This window comes from Maylandia zebra, linkage group LG6 (genome assembly GCF_041146795.1).
Source record: "Maylandia zebra isolate NMK-2024a linkage group LG6, Mzebra_GT3a, whole genome shotgun sequence".
In the NCBI taxonomy this organism is placed as follows: Eukaryota; Metazoa; Chordata; class Actinopteri; order Cichliformes; family Cichlidae; genus Maylandia; species Maylandia zebra.
In genome coordinates, this window is record NC_135172.1 from 16,549,208 (window position 1) to 16,572,539 (window position 23,332).

Genomic DNA, 23,332 nt, shown 5'->3' on the forward strand with positions numbered 1-23,332 from the left:
CGTTCTCTCTTCCTCCATCTTTCTCTCTCACTGCAACACACACACATACACACACAAAATACTCTCCAGGGTAGGGATGTGTTTGATATCGCCTGCCATTCACAGCTGGTGAGCTTTTGTTGTTTAGTTTTCATCTTTTATCTCCGGCATCAGAGAGCGCTTGCTCTTTCTCTCACTATTGCGTGCGCGCACACACACACACACACACACACACACACACACACACACACACACACACACACACACACACACACACACACACACAGATACCCTTTGCCAAAGCCGCCTGCCTCCATCTTTCTGGCGTGAATTTTAATTAAATTCAGTAAAGCTTTATTGGCGTGACTACAGGAGATCGCTGCCAAAGCCATCCACATAACTCAACTAGAGAACGCTGGAGATTCCCTCCGCCCATCTGCCTAGTTTTCCTCTTAGTCTTTCCCGCTCGACCGAGATGTGCTTTTCACTTTTACAACACTGAGGAAGGGAAGGTGGTGATGGTGATGATTATGATGACTCTGGTGTATATTTGCGTCTGTCTGTGTTTTCAGGGAGATGCTAACAGATCTGAGGCCGATGATGAGAGACACTCGATGTGTTACGAGGACGAGGAGAAACTCAGAGAGCTGTACGCTGCAGGTACAAACTCGCAGATCAGCCGGACATGGAAGTGGAAGTTCACATGGAGTCGCCTTAAAATAGCCTTTTGGTGTATTCTGACCTGAATTCTTGGAGGTTCTTTCATCCTGTGAACATTTTAAAGGCTTTCCATAATTCTGCAAAATATTCTCTTGTTTTTAATCCCAGAAAGATTGAAAGATCTTTATCTGGATGCAGCGTTTTCAGTGGGAGAAAAGTTTAATCTCTCGTTCAACTGACGTCTTCAGTCTCGGCTGACTGCAGGTTTCCCCGACCTTATAAACAGCTGCGTAACGACTGAAACTCATGCCACCGACTAACAAAAAAGCCACAAGCTCAGTTTGTCTGATTTGGTTCAGTCAGCCGGCCGTTGGTTTATAATGGTGGGAAAGCTGCAGATGATGTCACCTTAATGAGAACACTGAGTCCAGATGAACAGAATCAACTTTTGGGGATTTCCTTACCTGGATTATTGAAGCAGGCATCAAGACATTACTCTTACTTTCACTCTGAGGGCTCATTAAAAGGGCAAAACCGCATAAACCTTACTGACATTACACATAGGCCATTATTTACTCACTCTGATGCTGTCTTTTTTTTAATATTAATTCAAAAATTCAACCTACATTACCTCAAATTAGGCGTAAGATGAATCTGAAGGAGGTTTGGGCTTTTTAAGTAGAGGCTAATTTTGTTTAAATTGCATTTGTGAGCTTCTTGAGGGCAGCTCATCTGTATTTGCTCAAGAACAACACGGGAGTGAAAAATGGACACGAAACACATTGCGAACATTTAGTAACACAAATGTGCACTATCTAGATTTTTTTAAAATAATGCAGCACATTTTTACAGCTAATCCAATTATTACAGACTCCACGTTTAGAATATTTATGTGTGTCAACGTTTATATTGAACTTGCTTTACTCTTTACTCTCAGGGACAAATACTGATAACCTGTTTTATTTATGAATGTGTTTTTCTTCTCGTTGTCCTCTTTGACAGTGAGTAATAAACAATATTAGTACCCAATTTTTAAACGTTTTTAGCTTGATTCTCTAAATCATAAACTTTAAGTTGCGGATTATCAAATTCCCTGATGAAAAATTACTGACTGAAGTCTTAAACGTCTTCTTTCTAATGTCGAGCAGGAGCAGCGAAGTCAAATTTCACTGATATCTACTGATATCTAAAAAAATGCCCGTATTGCTCAGCTGAGACTTTCCACATGGGTTTATGGGCCCACTCAGTAGTTTCTAAAGTCTTATTTAGTCACTAATTGTTGTCATAATCAAAGTAAAACACACACAAAAGGAGGATTTAATTTAGGTTGGTCTGATTTTGCCAGACCATGTGATCCAGAAGTCAGTTGCACAACTTTTAGTGCAGTCAGTTTGTCAGCTCCACAACTCATGCATAAGATCCACCTTAAAAACCTGAACATCCACAGAGCTTTACCAGCCAGTGATCATGACATATACAGCCTATATGCAGTGGATACAGCCATGGTCAGTGCAGCCCTGATCCAAACGAAACCATGAAAATATTGCAAATCCCAAAATATAATAAATGAGAATCATTCTTTGACATCAAATATTCTGTGTGTGTGTGTGTGTGTGTGTGTGTGTGTGTGTGTGCAGAGCTGAAGATTCAGGCCATGATGCTGAGTCCCAATGGTCTCCTGAACCCAAAAGCCTCCATGCCTCCCCCTCCTCCTCCACCGCTGCCAGTCATCACGCACACTGCAGCTACGCCCACCATAAACTCCAACCAGTCACGCCGGGCCAGTGGTGCATCCATGGAAAACAGCCTTGAGCAAAGGTCACCGGTGAGCCTTGGGCACATGCTTTTATGTGGAGATATATATGTTTATATAAAACCACGTTAAATATTTATTATAAATGTGAGTTAGAGAAACAGTTAATCAAAAGATGTTTGTTATGCAAAGGATATAAATCCAAGCTGAGCTGAAGCAATTTCTAAATGTTGAAGTCATAGAATGATAACACAGAGCTTCATTAAAGCTACCTTGCAGAGGTTCATTTGTTTACTTTGTTTCCCAACAAACCCATTATGTGTCTTCTCAAGACACGACAAATTACTTGAGTGCATTTCTATCCTCATAAAACATTCACAAAGCCAAATATTTCAGCATTGTTTGGGCTGGCAGTCTTTTTGTTAGCAGGCCTTCTGCTGGCACTTTAGTATCACCAACTGTTGACGGGTTGAGTCATGTAGCCCTCCTTCTATGCACGGCTAAGCTTAATGCTTGAGCTCAACGTCAGGTTCGTTTCACGTTGCTTTTAGGAGATTTGATGCTAACGACTCAGAAGATGTTTCAGACTGAAGTGAGGTGGCTGAAAATTTTAGCTTATCTTGATTAAAACATGTCCTCCAAGGGTGGATTCAGACTGGTCACGGTTGCCTTGCATTGTGCCGGAGCTTGATCGCTCCCCAGCTGGTCTGCCCTTAATGAGCCAGGTCCACTTCAGTCTGTCCCGACTCCTTTCTCGTGCTCTCTCCCGTTTTTCAGACACGCACTCTTAAAAAGCGTTCTTGCAGAGCACAAGGGGTTCATGATTTTATGCAGTTTGTGGCTTAACTGGGCCAGTTCTTATGCCCTGTAGATTTGTTATTAAAGCAGGGATTTTGACAGAGGCAGCTGCTATTGAGCAAGTGGCGCAGTTCTGTGCTTGGATGGTCATCACACTACATGCGTACCATCACTGAATTCAACTGAAGCTCAGCTGTGACCACCTATTCGAGCCAGACAGGGCACAGTTCACTTAACTGCGAATGGCGCGCACTAGTAATCGCACTAGTGAAATGAGCTGGACTTTGGGGTCAGATGTGCTGGGGAACAGATGGCCTACGGTGAACACACCCTTAGTTAAAAAATGCAGGAGGAGAGCAGCAGCATGACCAGAAATAGAACAAAGCAGGCAACGTCAGTGGTGACAGATATGACAATGGTTATGTGAGACACGGATGGAAAGGACAAATTGGTCTGGAGGCGGGTTTCAAAGTGGCTTGCAGATACAGCAGTAACTGTGGACAGGCTAAAGGACAGGTTGTAAAGAAAAGTGTATTGATGGACCATTGAGCGAATTCAGTTCAATTGAGTTCAGTTTTATTTATATTGCACTAAATCCCAAAGCAGTTGCTTCATAGCACTTTATATTGTAAGGTAAAGACCTTACAATAACATGGAGACAACCTTAAACCCACTAATAGCAAGAACATGGCAATAGTCGCAAAGAAAAACTCCCCCAGCATTCTGCAGCATAACTGAGGGTTTGTTCAGGGTTAGCTGATCCAACCCTAACTATATGCTTTATTAAAAAGTTTTAAGCTGAATCTTAAAAGTAGAGGGGGTGTCCTTCTCCCGAATCTAAACTGGGAGCTGGTTCCATTGAAGAGGGGCCTGAAGGCTGAAGGCTCTGCCTCCCATTCTACGTGTATATATCCTAGGAACCACAAGTAAACCAGCAGTCTGAAAGTGAAGTACTCTATTGGGGTGACATGGTACTATAAAGTCTTTAAGATAAGATAAGGCTAGGTTATTCAAGTCCTTGTATGTTCCACTGGCAAATGGTTACAGGTGGTTGCTCGCTGTGGCTAGCTTCTGCACTGAAACCTCTTAAAATGTTATCAGATATCATCCTGTTGATTTACCCTGTTTCTCAGTAAGTTTAATAACTGTGCTGGGCCAAACAGACTTATCATTAGCGCAAATCCTGGTCATTTCCATGTAGAGGTTGATAAGGAGCACAAGATACAAACAAAATAGGAGCCCACTCATGAAAACATCACCCCGCTGCACTGCTAATGGCCAAAAACTCTACAGGGCAGCTTTAATCTGTGAAGAATGAAATCCTTATTTGCACTTGAAAGATAAGGCAGAAATCCAACAAGGCACTGGTTTTGTTCTAAGTTGTCTTCACAGTCCCTGTGGGACAGCGGGCCAGAGAGCCGTCGCTCCAGCTGGATCAGCATCGGCCGAGCCCCCAGCCTCCACAGGAAGAGCCAGTCTGGAGAAATGGAGTCCCTGCTGTCCGACACATACTCAAGCTCCAAAGCCAGCAGCAGGGAGCAGTCTCTGGACCAGTCAGAGTACCTGCAGGTGCCAATGCTCCTCTCCCCAGACTGTAACGGCACCACCTTCCACCTGCCAGACCACTGCTACGACGATGCTCCCCTGACATCGCATAACCACACCGATCAAGAGGAAGAGGAGATTGAAGAGGTTAATGCCTATTTGTTTCATGAATTTGTCTCAGCAAATGGAAAACCATATAATATATATGTAAATGTAGACTCGGGCAGTTTTAATTGGCGTGTGTTCCAATCAGAGGGAGCAGGCATTTTGATGGTGTCCCATTTCTGTTATTCCTAGATAAAACAAGTTCATAAAAGAGCTTGTTTTGGGCATGTTCAGAAGTTCAAAAGCTGCTGCTAATTATCCCGCAAAGGCATAAATTCCAACCTGGCTGACCTTAAGACACTTTTGTTTCTTAGAAAAATTTAATTAGCTGAATTTAAATTAGATCCGGGTGGAAGAATGACTCGGAATATTGTTTGAAAAAATAGCTGTGTTGGAATTTTTTGTGCATGCACACGAGGTCGCTGCAAAAAAAAAAAAAAAGAAAGAAAGAAAAATCCTCGGATAGAAATGAAAATGACTTCATTCTGCGGTATCATGGGTGTATAAGATGATGAGCAATACTGATTTTCTGATTTTCTCCCACAAAACGCTACGTCCAGATGAACAGAATCAACTTTTGGAGCAATGCTGATTGTTGTAACGTAACGAGTGTACGCTGCGATGTCATTCGTCTGTTTGTGTGTTCATTCCAGAGTTTATGTAAGAGGCTGAAGAAGATACTGGAGCCATATGAGCCTCAGTGGTGCCTGGAGCATGAAGAATGGTCCCTCTATCTGTTTGCTCCACACAACCAGTAAAGATACACACAAACACACGTTTATGCACAGCCCCTGATATTCTCCAGGGTGGCCTAGGTGGCCTTAACTGCACGCATGTGTAAAAATTCACAGCTAAAGTGTGAAGGTGACAGCTGAAGCTTGGTTGTACAACTTGTACTTTTATCAATTAAACCTGGCAGAAATGGAAGTGATGCAGGTGATGTGTTGAATAGAAAATAAACACTGGGGTTGTTGCCGATCCTTTTCTCTTCTCACACCGTCTCTCTGCAGGTTCAGGTTGTGGTGTCAGAGGGTCATAGGTCACAAGATGTTTGATCACATCGTCCTGCTTTTCATCTTCCTTAATTGCATCACCATCGCCCTGGAGCGACCTGACATACAGCCACACAGCATGGTACCTCATACACACACACACACACACACACACACACGGTTACTACACTTGTAAGGAGAAGTATTGATATAAGCACCATCATAACGACATTCCAGACCCTGACCTTTAACCTTTAACCCGGACTTAATGGATGTAATTTTACACTGAAACTCTGTTTCTTGTCTTCCTTGGTTGGTTTAACTGGATATTATTGATATAATTTCCATCTTCATTGTGCTTTTTATTTGATGATTTGACAGATTTGAACTCATTATGCATTAGTCTAAGTGCTTAGATTAAGTCTGAACGTAACAGCTACAATACTGTGCAAAAGTCTTGAGCCACCCCAAAAGTCTTTAGATTTTACTTCATATGATCCAGACTTTCATTTTTAAAGTAGTCTTGAGCAATGACTGAACCACTGACCTAACTCAAGGGCTGAACCAGTGTTGTGTTTAGAGATAACAGACAACACAGCAAAGAAGCAACTTTGAATTTTATCTTTAAGCACTTTGTCATTAACAGCCTGTTGCTTCCATTACTTTAGTTGAACCTATAAAACTGCTAAAGATACCACAATTTGGCAGTTGTCGAAATATTATTTGTGCACCAGTAAGGAGATTCCCAAATAGTTATGAGCTAAAAGAATAGAAGTGGAAACACCATAAGATTTTGATCCATGCAATACCATCTGGAAAGCATCTGATTGGCAGTAGTTGGATTTTCCATGATCACAATGACCCCAAACACACTGCTAATGCAGTAAAAGCATACCTGGATAGAAAAACGCACAGCGAATTGGCCTCCCCAGAGCACGGACCTCGATATTATCCAAGCAGTGCGGGATCATCTTGACAGAAAAGGGAACAAAAGGCAGAAACATCCAAAGAAGAGTTTTAAGTGTCCTTTAAGAAGCCTGGAGAACTGTTCCTGAAGCCAAACTCTGTTTCAACTTATATACTGCGTTTCTATTTATGTTTGCACATGTTTCAATAAATCGCCACTTCTATTTCTCAGTTTCCTAGAAAAAGTGGCAGATCAGGACTTTCGCGCAGCACTGTAATCTAAACCTTAAACAGCTCAAGACATGACTCACGGCTCACAAATACAGAAGCAGCATACGTCTTTTGCATGACCACGCACACAAAGAGGGGCTGTTTACTACAAGAGCTCATGTGCTTGTAGCTGATGTAAGAGTCTCTATAACAACACGTGTTGTTCCCAGTATGCTTTTATTATGTTTCTACAGCGATTGCTGTGCATTTTTTTTCTCAGCTCGTTATGCAACACTTTGTGCTCCAGAATCAAAGCTAAGGCTACAAAGCCTTTAAATTGACGAATGCGCTTCCTGCTGTTAATCTGTGCATGCTCTCACGCCTGTGTGTGTGTGTCTGTGTGTGTGCAACAGGAGCGGATGTTTCTCAGTGTGTCCAATTACATCTTCACTGTGATCTTCGTGGGCGAAATGATGATCAAGGTAACCATAACAGTGAACATTTTCTGAATAAGCACTCCACTCCAAAGTCATTTTCTTGATTCTAAAAAGGCAATTTTGGTTGCTGGTGGGGATCAGAATGGCTTTCATTCTCATTTTACACCTTAGCTTATTTAATTATTTCAGTAATTTTGTTGGATCTGTGCGCGTCTGCATGCAGGTGGTAGCTATGGGCCTGTACTTTGGAGAGGGCGTGTACCTGCAGAGCAGCTGGAATGTCTTGGATGGGCTCCTGGTGTTTGTGTCACTTGTGGACATCCTGGTGTCCATCGCTTCAGCAGGTGGTAATCGGATCTTAGGCATCCTCCGGGTCCTTCGCCTGCTCCGCACACTTCGACCACTCAGGTACAAATCAAGGAGATTATCATCTGTGTTTACTCTGCTGATATTATATTAAGGACTGTCTAACCTGTGTGTGTGCTTGCTGCAGGGTGATAAGTCGTGCTCCAGGTCTGAAACTGGTGGTTGAAACTCTGATCACATCTCTCAGACCAATTGGGAATATTGTTTTGATCTGCTGTGCTTTTTTCATCGTGTTTGGAATTCTGGGAGTCCAGGTAAATGTTCATGCCGACCGTTCCCCGTTCGTCCTCTGTCAGTTAAAGATAAGCTCCATCATTTTTCCCCCGAGACAGCAAAATACAAAACACGTCAAACTCATTTTCACTCGATTTGATATGACCGCACATTAAAAGCTCGTTGTGTTTTCTGCTGCAAGAAGACACAGATCACTGTGGCTTAAAGTAAATGAGCTCAGAGAAAGCTTCAGGTAATAAAAAGTGAAGAGAAAAATTGGGAGGAAATGCAAATGAGCTGCTGATTATGCACCAGTCCCTGGAAGTAATTAAAAAAACAACAACAATGGTTCAACAGGGGGAATGTGCTGAGAATGTGGTTTTTAAATCGGATTTTCACCTGGATTTTAATATTACTAATCAAATTCATAAATACAGCTTATTATTTATTAAAATAGCTTAATATTCAGAATGAGCTAATAAACTATAAATAACACACTTTGCTTGATATAAAGGATCAAAAATAATATCACGTTGCTTTGGTTTCAGACCTCAGGGTTAGGACTGTTAATAAGCTCTGAAGCCAAATAACAGGGTACAGTATAAGAAAGAAAAAAATGTAAGCGCAAATAAAGTTTAATTTGTTACTACTTTTAAATAGTAGCTTGATTCCTCCTACCTTAGAAAACCAGCTTGGATCAGCGTCCCTCAAGTGACATATTGGTGTTTCTAATGTAAAGGACAGTGAAAGTCTGAAAGGGGAGGTGTTTTTTTTTTTTTGCTTGCAGTTTGTTTAGGTTTGGACACAAAAGAATTACTGATCAGCATTTCACCTTTTTTTACAGTCTGAAACATGAATTAACACTTAATTTTCACCTTTATCTGCAAGCTAGGTCGTAGCCACTGTGATGTCAAGCTAAATGCTAAAGTATTTGGACTTTAGCATTTAGCATTCAGGCTGCTGCCATGTTTTTTTGGGGGGTGGGGGGTTGGTTTCACAATTGAACATATCATAATGAGGTGTGGGGGGCTCCAGGTATCAACTAGTGCTAGCAAGCTTTGTTCAAAGCTGCGTATACAAACTGCTAATGAATGCTAAGCTAACAGACTAATAAAACCCTCAAAGTTCACTTTCCAAAACTGAAGCACAAACTTCTTGGACAATGTGTGCTATACAGGGAGACATTTTATTTGTCAGATATTTCCATTAAAATGCTCCAGGAGACACCAACACCGCAAACACAGTGGAGAGGTTCAGTTCAGTGACTCCAATTAGTGGCGCTGAGGCCTGGCAGCGATGATTGGCTACGCCTGCCTGTGTTGGGACACCTGTCAATCAAAGTAGCCGTGCCCTTAACTCAATTATCCAGGTGGTTGACTTATAAACTTAGAGTTGTTATGAAGGGAGAAACTATCAGAGAAACAGAGGCCAAAAATTGCTTTTTGTACCAGATTGTAATTATATACTTTTCTTCTGCTGTAAAGGGGTGTCAAACATAAGGCCTGTGGGCCAGAATTGGCCTAGCAAAGACTCCAATCTGGCTCCAATGGACGGCTTTGGAAAATGTGAGGGAGGTCATAAATTTTGAATTTTTAGCTGTATTTTTTAGTTTTACACCATTGGCTACTGATGTAGACCTCCACCATAGCCATTCATGCTACACCAAAGTAAATAAGTAATATATAAACAATTAAATTGCAGAAAAGTTCCTGTTTTTTCTTTATGTACTATACAAATTTTATTTTTCTTATAATGGGTCCACAGTAAAAAAAAAAAAAAGGGCATTAACATAAACTTTCTGCTTTATAATGTCAGGGCAGTCTGGTCTAAGAGTTACCAAAACTTTGTAATGAATTTTACACATTTATTTCTTACACTTTAAGCCCAAAATTTTCTTTCATTTACTAGAGCCTACTAGAGATGTGCTGTTGAAATTGCCTATTTTGAGCTTATTTTTCTTATGCAACGATATCTCAGGGATTAAATGTGAGGTAAAACATCTTTGCACTAATAGGAGTCAGGCTCAAGTGCACATTTAAAACAGGCTGGATAGTCTCCGGACACATTTACTTCTTCACGCGTTGAAGTCCTTCAGAAATACTTTATTTATTTATTTATTTTGTGTCCCGTTTGGATCTTTAGCCATCAGAATTGTTGTCTTAAGGCCAAGAAAGATGCCAAGCGGATTTATTTTACCAAGTGGATCATCATGGCCTTGCCATATTGGTCCATTTGATTGACCTTTATTATAATTATGAATTTATTTTATTTTCAGGTGCTACAAACGGGACAGACATGACTGGGGGATAGGACAGGGAGAAAGAATGAAAGAAAGAGAGGGAGAGAAAGAAAACCAAAGGGGAGAAGAGATGGTGAGAAGGGGGGGAAGAAAGAAAAAACAAACAAAACACCTGGATCACCTGTATGGAGAAAAAAAACAGAAGAAATACTTTAAAACAAAAGAATCTATTAATGAAACTTCCTTTAAGGTTTAAAGGCTCTCACCACATTTTAAAATGTCAAAGTCAGGAAATGAATGTACAGTACCGTTTTTAAAAACTCCACTCAAAGCCAGTCAGTTCATTTTCATGGCTTATGTTTCTCTTTTTGCAAATACAAATGTTCAGATTTAATCCTTGCAAGGATATAATACCTAATGAACGCTGAAGCTAATTAACACGTAGGCTTATATTTGACGAAAAGCACGCTATCAGTGGGTTATCTTCTAATGAGAACACCCATGCTGGAGTGATTCTGCACAGGGGTCTGCAGGCTCTTGCAGACTGTTTACTGTACAGCAATATAACAGCCTCTGCTCTGTTGTGTGAAGGTTTGTTTACACTGCCTTGAGGTTACAGTCTTCTCTCATGTTTTTTTCTCTGTGCTCACACTTGCGCAGCTGTTTAAAGGGAAATTCTTCTACTGCGACGGGATCAATGTAAGTAACATCACCAATAAAACTGAGTGTCTGCAGGCTGGTTACCGCTGGCTGCGGCGGAAATACAACTTCGACAATCTGGGACAGGTTTGTCACACTCTTGGACAGACATCTGCTCTTACAGGCTGGTAATCGTAGCAGCAAAGCTGAATTATGTGCGTATCATCCCGCCAGGCGCTGATGTCGCTCTTTGTGCTGTCGTGTAAGGACGGCTGGGTCAGCATCATGTACGACGGCCTGGATGCCATGGGTGTGGACCAGCAGGTGAGGAGAGGCAGTCTCGCACACAGCGGGGGGGGAGAGCGGGTGTGTGAGGGATTAAAAAGTGAAAATCAGGGAGATGAACGACTCATTCAGCGAGTGAATATTTCCCTGTGATTTCCTTCTTTTTTGTGTCGTTCTTAGGAACACTTGATCTTGTTTGTTTGAGTGTGAAAGGGGAAATATCTCGGGAGTGAGGTGTAGCTGTGCAAAGAAAAGAAAAAAAAGGCAGATGGATGAATAGATGTGAGCTGACAGAGCTGGCAGTTTTAGTGCTGACTCAGTACTTACATTGTCTTTTTGTTTGTGCTCTCTCCTTTTCTTCCTCTCCACCCCTCCTCACCTTCTTTCATCACTCTTTCTGTTCTTGTTTTTTTTTTTTTTACCTTTTGTGTCTCTGTGCTACCTCCTGTCCTTTCTTCTTCGCTTTTTTCTCTCTGTTTCTCTCTGCAGCCAGTGAGAAACCACAATCCTTGGATGCTGCTGTTTTTCATCTCATTCCTGCTCATTGTCAGCTTCTTTGTGCTCAACATGTTTGTGGGCGTGGTGGTGGAAAACTTTCACAAGTGTCGCCAGCAGCAGGAGGAGGAAGAGGCGCGGCTGAGGGAGGAGAAACGACAGAAGCGACTGGAGAAGAGGAGGAGAAGTGAGGAAGTGTTTCGGGAAAGTGGGTGGAGGGACATCAGAGTAAAGTACTGTGCAAAAGTCTTGAGTCACCTCTCATTGCTTCATATTTGGCTAGAAAAATGGGAAATGGGTGCAGCCATTTATTGAAATGTGGAGATATAAATGGAAATACAGTATAGAAGACAAAAACAGAATTTGTACAATTCTGACAACCCTGAATGCCAATATTTGGTATTGACTTTATTCTTCAACACTGTCTGAGCTCTCATAGACAAGTGTTATTGTAATTTATTTAAGTGGTCTCCAGGAATAGTTCTCCAGGCTTCTTGAAGGACTTTCAAAGCTGTTCTTTGGATGTTTCTGCCTGTTGTTCTGTTCTCTGTCAGGATGATCCCACAGTGCTTCAGTAATGTTGAGGCCAATCCATGACTGATAATGTTCTTTCTTTGCCTTCCACTTGTTCTGTTTCCTTAAATGTTGTGAGGACTACAGAGAAAACTGCATAGCATGGCAAGATAAACCACATTTAAGGCTAATAGGTCTTTGGGAATCACCTTGTTGGTGCAAAAATACTATTTTATGCTGTCAAACCTTTTAATAATACCTAATTTTTTGTGTTTTTGCTAAAAGCCTTTACGAAATTCTGCATGAAATTCTCAGTTTTTTGGACGCTAGCTTGTCACGTAACATATATATATAGACTGAAATCACTGTGATTTTGTGAAAAATATGTCAACCTATGACCAGCTGGTCCTGATGTTTCCAAACAAGAAAAGGAAAAAACTGAGATTCTGGGTTCCTGCAACTCTCACGAGAAGGCAGCAGGAGGAAGAATTTCATGTTTTGACCCAGGAGTTGAAATTCTATCGCGTCTGCTTCTGTGCATATTTCAGGATGTCAGTGGGACTGTTGAAACTTTTACTGGCAGACTTGGCATTTATTGTGGTCAATGTGAATGGCTTTATTAAGAATAGGTGAGTCTGAAAAATAGTTTTAAATCACAAAATATTTGCACAAATTTTACACGTCCGGTGTGTAAAGGCCTTAAAGATACAATTTGAAATGGGCTCTAAGTTGTCTGCTATGTGTAGACGCAACATTGGTTCATCCCTTGAGCTGGATGTCCGTTTATGCTTGAATGATTCACACGTCAGTGTTCAGCGGCTTAACAAATGAAAATGGTCAGGTACAAGGACTGGACTGAAAATGGGTGAAAAAGCAGCCAATGTCCAAAGAAAAAACTTTGAAAGACCTTCACAAAGCCGGGAGAACTGTTACTCAGGACCACTTTAAAAAATAGCAGGAGGGCCGGCTCAAAATCTGCACAGTGCTTTAAGTGGACATCCAAACGTTACACCTGTAACTGCTTAACATGTGATTCCTAAACCACCTGAAAAAAACCATGCAGTCGTGATTCAAGAAAGGGGACACACACGTTGCTTTCACTTCACTTTCTTTAAGAGGTATTGTAAAGATCTTGAACCACTGGTGGCTTCACCCTACCCAGAAGTCTTTAGAGTCTCCCCTGATAGTTGCACCATTTTCCATTCTGCCTGCTAGAGTTGCCTCCTCCTCTGCTCTTTACTCCCTTGGCCATGAAAATGATCCCATCACCATATACCATCCTAAATCTAGTAAAATGTCTTTTTTTGGTCTATCGCAGGCCTAACACAGAGAGACAGACAACCATTTGCATTCACATTTGCGGGCAATTTAGAATCACAAATTGTGGGAGGAGTACCTGGAGAAAACCCACGCAGACACAGAGAGAGCATGCAACTCCACACAGGAAGGTCGGGTGATGGAGCTGAACTCAGGGCCTTCTTGCTGTGAGGCAGTAGTGCTAATCACTGTGCAACCATCCTGCTCCCTCTCTTCCAAAAAACAGAAGCAGAACATGAGTGCACTATTTCCTCCCATAGGGGCTAAATAATCATCGATACTCATTATTCCATATGGGCTGATAATTACACAACATAGGATCACTACAGGATGTCAGCTGCAGGTCGATAGTCGATGTTCAGCAGCACATATAGATCAATCAGGGTTCTTTTGCTATTTATTACAGTTAATCATTGGGTCCTGGGCTCTCTCCATCTGATCGCATCTGTCTTTGTGACCTCATCTCTCTATGCTGCTGTTCCTCTTTTAAGTTCTCTTTCACTCCCTCTCACTGTGGAACAGTTTCAGTGGCCAAATCGACTGCAAATGCAAATGCAGATGATTCATAAATACGCTTCAGGGGAAACTGATTATGGCTGGAAGATGTATCAGTTGATTTCTACAAAGGGAAAAGTAAGGTCATCCCGCTTCCTTTCTGCGCTCGGCCCATGTTCCGCACTAAGATCACAGTGAGTTCCGGTTAACACGGCTTTAATCACACATGGAGGTGTAAGGTAAGGCTTTCACACAGTGTGCCTTGCGAAAGAAATGCTCTAGCTTAACAGTCCTCTCCTTCATCCTCCGAGCTCGTAGATGAGGCAGTGGCTTTCTCATGTCCTGACTCATCTGCTGCTACAGCAACGGGAGATAACTCTTCCTGCATCTCCTCTGGCCTCGCCTGCGCCCGTTAGCTTCCATCTCCTTTTCCTTTGAAAAATGTTCATACATCCCTAGCCTAGCGACCAGCAGATGCCAACAAAGACAAGTCCTCACACACACACACACACACACACACACACACACACACACACACACACACACACACACACACACACACACACACACAAAGAGAGAGAACAGAGAACAACCCAAAAAGAGTTGAACATTTTTCATGTGCTCGATGAGCAATATCCATTATTTTCCAGCTTTAAGGCACGATTATGTTTTCTTTTGGAGGAACTATTCATAAAGCATTCTGGGCCCAGGTCTGCCGACGCCTGTACACGAGCACATTATTCCCAGTGTCCGGAACGATCAGCTTCCATTCGAACTGGTGCGTCAGAGTGCGCTGAAAGTAGGACATGTCATTTGTGGTTTATGAGTGTCTCTTTTCTCTGCTCTACTATCTCATCAGGTCTGTCGGTGTTAGAGCATTTTATTTCTCAGCATTAAATTTCATAAAAGCCAGCATGTGTTGACGAGTAACCTTGACTTATTATGTAGCGATTTCCTCATTCTTTTCTTTTCCTCACTTTTCAAAGCAAATCTAGTTTTAGTTTGTTTATGTCACTTCTCCTTTGGAGTCTGAAGCAGAAGAAACGGGTGCAGAGGGAAAAGGTACAAAAAAAATGATCCTGCTTTAAACAACAAGGGAAACATGCCTGCTGGAGAACTGAAAGAAAATGCTGGCGCTGATGCTGGCAGTAAACCCAGCGTCACTGCGTCAGCCAGTCAAAAGTGCTCCAACCAAACTAATGGAGCTATTTCTTTATGGAGCTTAGTACATGGACCTATTATACATTCACTGGCCAGTTTATTATGTACAGTGTGCTAGGGCCCGATTTAACAAGGCGCAGCAAGATTTTGGTCCACATTCACATGAAAGCATCACACAGAGCTCCATATTTGTTCCACCACATCCCAAAGGTGCTCTGTTGGACTGAGATCTGATGATTGTGAAGGCCTTCTGCTCCTGTAGACCATCTGCTTCAAACACATTCAGAGATGCTCTTCTGCATTCCTTTGTTCTAACAAGCAAACTTCAGCAGGTTATCTTGACCTGACTTGCCTGAGTTATTGTGATGTCACTGGCTGAGTGGATAGTTTTGTTAACGAGCAGTTAAAGAGGTGTATCAGTTGGAGCCTGCTGTTGTCTAAAATTTTATCCTGAGGCATTAAATTGTCTTAAAATTGTATCAAATATTCCCTTGTCAGGGAATGTGTCTACATAGTTCTGGTCATTTCGCATAGGTGTGCACACACGCATAGTCAGCACCCCTACATACACACACATTTTCTTTCTCTTGCTAGATTTCTGTCTCTCTCTCTGTACGCTCTCTCTGCAGTGTAATCTCTAGTAGTGCTCTCCTCTTAGTCAGTTAACTGTCTGGCAGCAGACAGCGAGGGTTTCTGCTCAAAGACACCTTGAGGTGCCGTGGAGAGTGTGTGTGCATGATGGATAGGACTGAATTCCTGAGGTGGCACTTTTAGTCTGTGCACACACATGCACGCACACACCAGAGTGCCACTTGGCACACGCTTCACCAGTGACCTCATAGCCAATATCATATTTTTCTTTCAGAAGCATTTTAATGACTCTCAGTGTGTGTGTGTGTGTGTGTGTGTGTGTGTGTGTGTGTCTGTGTTTGTATCTCTGTGTGTGTGTGTGTGTGTGTGTGTGTGTGTGTGTGTAGGGGCCCTTGAGAAGCCGTATTACGCCGACTACTCTCCGTTACGTCGAAGCATCCACACCGTGTGCACCAGCCACTACCTGGATCTCTTCATAACCATCATCATCTTCACAAACCTCCTCACCATGAGCATGGAGCACTACAACCAACCTCAGGTAACCATGGCAACACCTTCCTCCACCTGTCCTAAAACCATAGTAATGAAGCACAATGCAGTGGTATTGTAGAAGTGTGTATCTGTGTGTCCTGCAGTACCTCGAGGAGATACTGAAGTACTGCAATTATGTCTTCACGCTGGTTTTCGTCATCGAGGCCATTCTGAAACTCATCGCGTTTGGTCTTCGGCGCTTTTTCAAAGAGAGGTATCCCCAGTCGCGCATGGAGACAGAGGCTCTCAAAAAGCATCCCTTCAGAAGCTAATATTGTTTTTGTCCGTGTGTGTCAAGATGGAACCAGCTGGACCTCGCCATTGTGTTGCTGTCCATCATGGGTATCACACTGGAGGAAATAGACCTGAGTGCTTCCCTGCCCATCAACCCCACAATTATACGGATAATGAGGGTCCTCAGGATAACACGAGGTAAGCACACGGGGAGACAAACAAAGAAAAAAAAAAACACGACGGGGTGAGGCTGATAAGAGCTGACATGTTGCGATATTTCAGTGCTGAAGCTGTTAAAGATGGCGACGGGGATGAGAGCTCTGTTGGACACGGTGATGCAGGCTCTGCCTCAGGTAAGAAGCATCTATTGTGCTTGTACAGTTAAACATGTCTTTTTAAATGGCTGCCTGGTGTCCAGATCTGATGAAAAGCAGATGGCTTGTTTTATTTAGCAATTTACGAGGCCTGGCACTGACTGCCTCTTCCATGATTTATCACTTATTCCTCCCAAGCAGTGCTATACCAGCGACACCTAATAATCACTAAACAAAGAAGAAGACATACTCAGATTTAGCTAAAAGGTACCTGCAGATCCTTAAACTCATCAGTTAAATCCTGACTTTTTGGCATGTTATGAAACAGTTTGGCTTTGGGATGATTGTTTTGCTGCTTGCTGACGAATAAAGCAGAACATCCAAAGATCCAATCTGAAAAGCTTTCTTTTCTTTGAGGCACAAAAGCTCTGCAGACAAAAGCTGCATTCAGGCAGATTTTACCAGGCAAATACACTGGTAGATATATCACACTTTTCCACTGTATTTAAGCACTCAAACCACTTTCTTACTATAAGCTTCATTCACACACCCATTCATATTTGCACCACCAACCGCCAATCACATCGCCAACCTTCTGATTACCTCCTGAGCTCCTTTCCTGTGTGATTTTTTTTTTTCAAGCCTGTGTTTATGTCCTCTACTAACACTGACAGCCTGGACCACTACCTCAAGGTGCTTTATATTGTAAGGTAAACCCCAATCAAACAACCCCCTATGAGCAAGCACTTGGCGACACTGGGAGGGAAAAACTCCCTTTTGACAGGAAGGAATTTCCTGCAAAACCCGTCTCAGGAAGGGGCGGCTGGTTGGGGATAATAGAAGGGAGATGGATGTAGTCACTGTGACGCCACCGGGGGTCTGCAGACTCTCCTTTTGAAGCCAAAAGTTATGAAATTTAAATGAAAGGCTGCTGTGCTAAGTTAGCAGCTAGCTTGGTTAGCAAGACTCCATGGGTGCAACACAGTCACAGATACCTGCTAATTAGTGCTAACTACAGATGACCCTGTCTAGCTTTTTCCAGTTAAGATATGCTGTTGATACCTTGGCTGTCTAAAACACTGGCTAACACAGTGGAAACAGTTAAAAATATTAGAATATCACGCACAGAAAAAACAGCTAAGCTAAGACTTCTCAGCCAGTTTGACCTAGCCACAAAGCTAGTCATATTTTTTGCCACATAAATGCATTAACTTTTTCCCCCATAAAGACATTGAAGACCTCTTCTGTGCCCTTAATAATGAGTTTTGACAAGTATATATCAATAACGCTGGGTTAAATGACCATTAGAGTAGCCATAGTAACCTGTATAGGCAGAGATAACCCTCAATAATGTCTAATACACACCCAGCTATTTTGTTCTGGAAACAGGCCGGAAATATGACACAAACCTCTCAGTTCAGAAAAGAAAAACAAGGGTTAGCCACAATAGGCGTCTACTAAGGAAAAAAAGGCCTAAACAAGGTTGAAATCCAACATCAAGCACCTGCCTATCACTAAATTGCTACATCAAGTTATCGGGTCAACTACTAATTGGAAGGTTTGTGGTTTGACCCCTGGCTGCTCCGGTCTGCATACCAAAGATCTTTGGGCAAGATACTAACTCCAAGTTGCTCTACGATGCATCCATCGCAGTATGACTGTGTGTGAATGTTAGACAGAAAGCATGTATGTAGAAAAGGCAAGGGAAAATTTTCTTGCATGATTGAGGCAAGGTGTATGAAGTGCTTTGAGTGCTCCAATAGAGTAGAAAAGGACTTTATAAGAACAAGTCCATTTACCATTTATAGTAAAAAGGTAAAAAGAAAAGAAAATGTGTCTTAGATGTGGGAGCAGCAACACTAGTTCACCATTTTGGTCCAGATTAAATTCCAACTATTAAATGGATTATCATAAAATGTTTAGCAAATATTCACGATGAGGCCAAATGAATTTAGCTTTCCAGCTGACGTTTGTAGCTTTCATTTAAATTTCTTCATGATGTGGATGGATTGTAGTGAAGTTTAGCATCACTGTTTATGTTCCTCTGTGGCTGAACACTCTCATATGTTAACCTTTTAATGGTTAACATGCGAGTGTCAGATTTTACCTGATATACTAGTAGAATATGGTCTGAACTTTTACAGCACTTTTTAACCTTAGCAGATCTTCAGAGCACTTTAACAATGTCTCTGTCATTAATTCGTGCAACTGGGGACTCTGTGAACTTCTCTTACCCAAGGACATTTTAGCATTTGGAAGGAGCAGCCAACATTCTGCAATTAGTTTAAAACCCAGTCATTCACCTGAGCAATGACTCAGAAACATCCCCATCAGCCTCAGCTCTACTTGTGTGTTAACTTCTAATTAACAAATATTAGCACGCTAACAAGCGTGGGCATAACATCATAATTATGGTGCGCACTACTAGAGATCTGCACATTAGCATTGTATCTGTGAGCGTGTTACCATTAAGTCAAAGCGCTCCTGTGCCTAAGTATAGCATCACAGAGCTGCCGCCTTCCCCGTGTGCCTTCTTTGAATATAATGTGGGAAGGCTTTGGGGAGGATCAACCAACCTTCCTCGGGGGACCCCACAAGAAACAAGGGAGAAAGGGTGAGGGAGGGGGCGGTGGTGCACATCAAACAAGCGGAAACATGTATACAAGTACACATTTATAAGGTGTGGTGATGGTTTTGACCTGCAGCTTAACCATGTTCATTTTAAACGACCGTGCTCATCTTTGCATATATTCAAACAAACCAGCGGAAATCTCAGCTATAAAGAAAATACCCACGATCCTCCACTTCCCATTTGTGTAGTATTTGTGTGTCTTTGAAGTGACACGTCACTGCAGGGGATCAAACCCACGTCTTTGCAGCGCCGTCCAATGCGCTTGTTTCCAGTTCGCTTCATCGGTGGATGCACCTTTTATCTAATTAGACATCGCCGTGCCTCCTACCATGACGAGAGGCAGGCCAGGACTCGGTGACAAGCGTGTTTGTGACTCATCAGGGTTGGGTCCAGGCGCCAAAAACTCACTTGTTTCTCAAGCCCTAAAACGTAAGGTGTTATTCCACTCCAGGTACCATGATGGATCCCGTTAGTTTTTAAGGAGTAGTAAACGTCAGTGCAGTAAGGCTCAGCGGTCTCTGTCTTTGGGCCTATCCTATCTGTTGGCGTCTCCCTCTCTCTCTTTTTCAGTGTATACTGTACATGTCTATTTTTTGGTGTATCATACACTCTATATATCTGTTTGTGCGTGTAATGTGTCCGTCTAGGTGGGGAATCTGGGTCTGCTCTTCATGTTGCTGTTCTTCATCTATGCAGCTCTGGGAGTTGAGCTCTTTGGAAAACTGGGTTAGTGTGTGCGTGCATGTATGTGCAAGAGTGTGCATGTGAGCCTGTGCATGCGTGCAAGCGGGTGCGACCGACGGGTGATTTATGTGTGGATTACATAAACAAGCATAAATTTTGCTGAGTTACATACATTAATTAATGCCAATTTAGAATCAGCAACCTAATCAGTGATCTAATCTGCGCGCAGTTCTCTTTCTTCTCCCCCCTTGCCTTCGTCTCCCACACTTACCGGATCTAATATTCCTTTCATCCTCTTTCAGAGTGCTCAGACGAGAACCCGTGCGAGGGTCTCAGTCGCCACGCTACCTTTGACAACTTTGGCATGGCTTTCCTCACGCTCTTCAGGGTGTCCACCGGGGACAACTGGAATGGGATCATGAAGGTTGTTACTCTTCCTTTCCTCTACTCTGAGGGGGTTTTTTAAGAAGATGGATGGACGACTGAGTGCATGTTTGTGTCTGCGTGTCTCAATGCATAGGTTATGAGACAGCCTCTGCATTAAGCAGAGAGCAGATCACTGTTTTTTTATGACAGACTAAGAGCTGATGACATTCGAGGGTCAGGAGAGTGTATTACTCTTCTGTGACAGGCTCAAGGTCCTTTTGGGCTCAGATCAACATCTCCCCCTGTAGGAGATGAGAGGAAGTACAGCAGAGCGCATTAATATATCACCCTAATCCCTTCATTTATCATCAGGTTATTGCTTCTTGATCCTTTATCGTCTCCTCTTCCCTTCCTTTATCATCCAGGACACACTGCGCGAGTGTCGCCCGCAGGATCGCCACTGCCTCACCTACCTGCCCTTGATCTCGCCCGTTTACTTCGTCACCTTCGTCCTCACGGCTCAGTTTGTGCTTGTCAACGTGGTCGTGGCCGTTCTGATGAAGCACCTGGAGGACAGCAACAAGGAGGCACAGCTGGAGGAGATGGAGGAGAGGAGGGAGAGGGAGGAGAGAAGAGAGCGGGAGGAGGCCAGTCGACGGCTCAGCACCGCGTCTGTGGGCGGGGACTTAGAGCTGGACGCACCTGCCCAGGTGCCTGCTTGTATTTCTGCATGCGTGTAAGCTAGCAGGGTAGAGATGACAGTGAGAGTAACAGTGTTGGTGATGTCATGTGCCAGGTGCAAGTTGAGGATGAAGGGTGTTCCCATGGCAACCTACTGAGCATGGGACGCATGCTCTCCCTCCCCAGCGACAGCTATCCTCAGCCGCTCAGATGCTCTCCTTATCCGCTCATTGGCCACGAGGCATTCTCCGGCTACAGCTTCTCAGGTAATTTGGCTGTTTATAGCCAATCGAATTAAGGAACTGTTTTTTACTGTCCTATAACAAGTAAATGACTCCTGTAAAGATTATTGCTTCCATAAATAGCTTAGAAGGCAGCAGAGCTGTGAAGTTTGCACAAGGTAAGGCAATGTTATCAAAGGCCTTAAGGAAGGAGATATTTGTTATGGATTTAAATGGAATTGATAGAACTATACGCCTGCCACGTCTTTCCCATCTTTAGTTTATATTTGGATTGTAACAAATCCTGGAACAGCCAGGTATCCCAAGAACAAATAAAAAACAACAGAAAATGTTGGGTCATCCAATATAAAACCAACCACATCTCAATTGCACACACCGTAATTCTTTGTTTCCACTCAGTGTTCTCTCTCAGATGTTTAACAATATGCTGTAAGTAAAAGGTTTATCATAGATTAAAACTAGAAATCAAGTAGTTCTAGATTTGGAGTGTGCCTGTAGCATTACCTGGAAGTTATTTTCAGTCTTGTCATGTTAAAGTGTCTTTTTTAACAGTGGGAGTTTATTGCACCAAGTGAGCTGAATATAGAGTCCTCCACTGGAAGTCATGTTAACTAAAATTGCCAATGAGATAAAGATGAGGTGAAACTGAATCGTGACTTGGTCTCAAAACAGTTTTTTCATCTCCTGAGTTGTGAAAACGTACTGAAATATAGGAGCTGATGGTGTGTGTGTGTGTGTGTGTGTGTGTGTGTGAGTGAGTGGCTGTGAGGTGAAACAACTCTTTTAAAAAAAAATGCATCTAATGGTTAAAGTCTTGCTTTTTTATGTTCTAGCTGTCATCTTCATAATCCACGTTACTGTCTGCAGGCTCCATGTCATCTCTGGGCTCCAGTGGAGGCGGCTCCCTGCTGCAGGTTCCAGGAGCTCTGCCAGCCATCAGTCACGCTTCACTGGGGTCTGGACGCAGCTCAAGGCCAATGATCTGCCTCAGCACATCTCACAGCATCGACAGGCACTCCTCACACAGACTCGGCTCAGCCAACAGCGTAGAAGGATACAGGTTTAGCCCCACTCACAGAGCCAAGAGACACAGACTGAACTCGGCTCACAGCATAGACGGATATAGATTCAGCCCAGCGCATCGCATCAACAGACACAGACTCAGCTCTGCTCACAGTATGGACGGATACAGGGTGAATCCGGATCCCAGCGCCGAGCGGCCGAAGCTCATGTCCAGCCACAGCATAGACAGGCATCCGTCGCTCAGACTGAGCCCCACGCACAGCGGCGGCAGGCGTCCTTCTTACTGGCTCAGTCCCGAAGACAGTTTAGACAGAAACAAGTTGAGCCCCTCCTACGTCCCTGACAGTTCAGCCATGAGGAGACCAGCATCCTTCCGCGCTGCAAGCAGACAGTTAAGGAGACAGGTGTGTTTTTATGACGATGATAGCTGAACACAAACACACTGCAAACCTTTTTCAGCTCAGTTTAGTTCAGTTTTATTGATAAAGTATCAAATCACAACAACAGTTGCCTCAAGCTGCTTTATGTTGTAAGGTAAAGACCCTATAATAACATATCTGCTGGGGGTGAGGAGAGGAAGACAGTTATATTAGTTTAGTTCTACAAGTTTAACAGTTTCCCTTTGAATCAATTAAATAAGCCAGGTGAGATTCGAAGGATTTAGATGGTGCTTTTTAATTTTATGGGAATGAATCGGAATCAAGCTGAGAGGTTAGAGGGCATCTCTCCAAAAAATTTAAAATCGCAACGTCTGCAAAGTTTGAAGTGGGTGGTAGTTGCTTATAATCAATTTTGGGGCCTTTTTGTGTTTGTAAGGAACAAAAAATTATCTAAATGTATTTTTTAGTATTCCATCTTTTGCTCCAGGTTGATCTGCAGCACACAAGCCTACACGCACTTTACAACAGTCTGCGATTGGCTATCTC

At 42.8% G+C, this 23,332-nt stretch overlaps 1 protein-coding gene and 1 long non-coding RNA gene across 2 annotated transcripts in view; one reads left to right on the forward strand and one right to left on the reverse strand.

The window, feature by feature from the left end:
• cacna1hb (calcium channel, voltage-dependent, T type, alpha 1H subunit b) overlaps positions 1–23,332 on the forward strand; it is a 45,659-nt gene that overhangs the window by 19,304 nt on the left and 3,023 nt on the right. The window contains exons 13-32 of the mRNA XM_004568357.3: positions 552–639; positions 2,277–2,464; positions 4,571–4,882; positions 5,494–5,594; positions 5,851–5,974; positions 7,362–7,430; positions 7,609–7,793; positions 7,879–8,005; positions 10,864–10,989; positions 11,077–11,166; positions 11,617–11,809; positions 16,086–16,237; positions 16,335–16,444; positions 16,529–16,662; positions 16,747–16,817; positions 20,058–20,136; positions 20,397–20,518; positions 20,886–21,170; positions 21,257–21,407; positions 22,251–22,810. Of these exons, the coding sequence (XP_004568414.3) occupies positions 552–639; positions 2,277–2,464; positions 4,571–4,882; positions 5,494–5,594; positions 5,851–5,974; positions 7,362–7,430; positions 7,609–7,793; positions 7,879–8,005; positions 10,864–10,989; positions 11,077–11,166; positions 11,617–11,809; positions 16,086–16,237; positions 16,335–16,444; positions 16,529–16,662; positions 16,747–16,817; positions 20,058–20,136; positions 20,397–20,518; positions 20,886–21,170; positions 21,257–21,407; positions 22,251–22,810 (3,267 nt within the window). The remainder of the gene's footprint in view (positions 1–551; positions 640–2,276; positions 2,465–4,570; positions 4,883–5,493; positions 5,595–5,850; positions 5,975–7,361; positions 7,431–7,608; positions 7,794–7,878; positions 8,006–10,863; positions 10,990–11,076; positions 11,167–11,616; positions 11,810–16,085; positions 16,238–16,334; positions 16,445–16,528; positions 16,663–16,746; positions 16,818–20,057; positions 20,137–20,396; positions 20,519–20,885; positions 21,171–21,256; positions 21,408–22,250; positions 22,811–23,332) is intronic.
• On the reverse strand, positions 10,172–11,743 carry LOC143418978 (uncharacterized). Its single transcript, XR_013098924.1, has 3 exons — positions 11,455–11,743; positions 11,025–11,367; positions 10,172–10,384 (listed from the first exon to the last, which is right to left on the reverse strand). It is a non-coding gene; the product is annotated as an uncharacterized LOC143418978 (long non-coding RNA).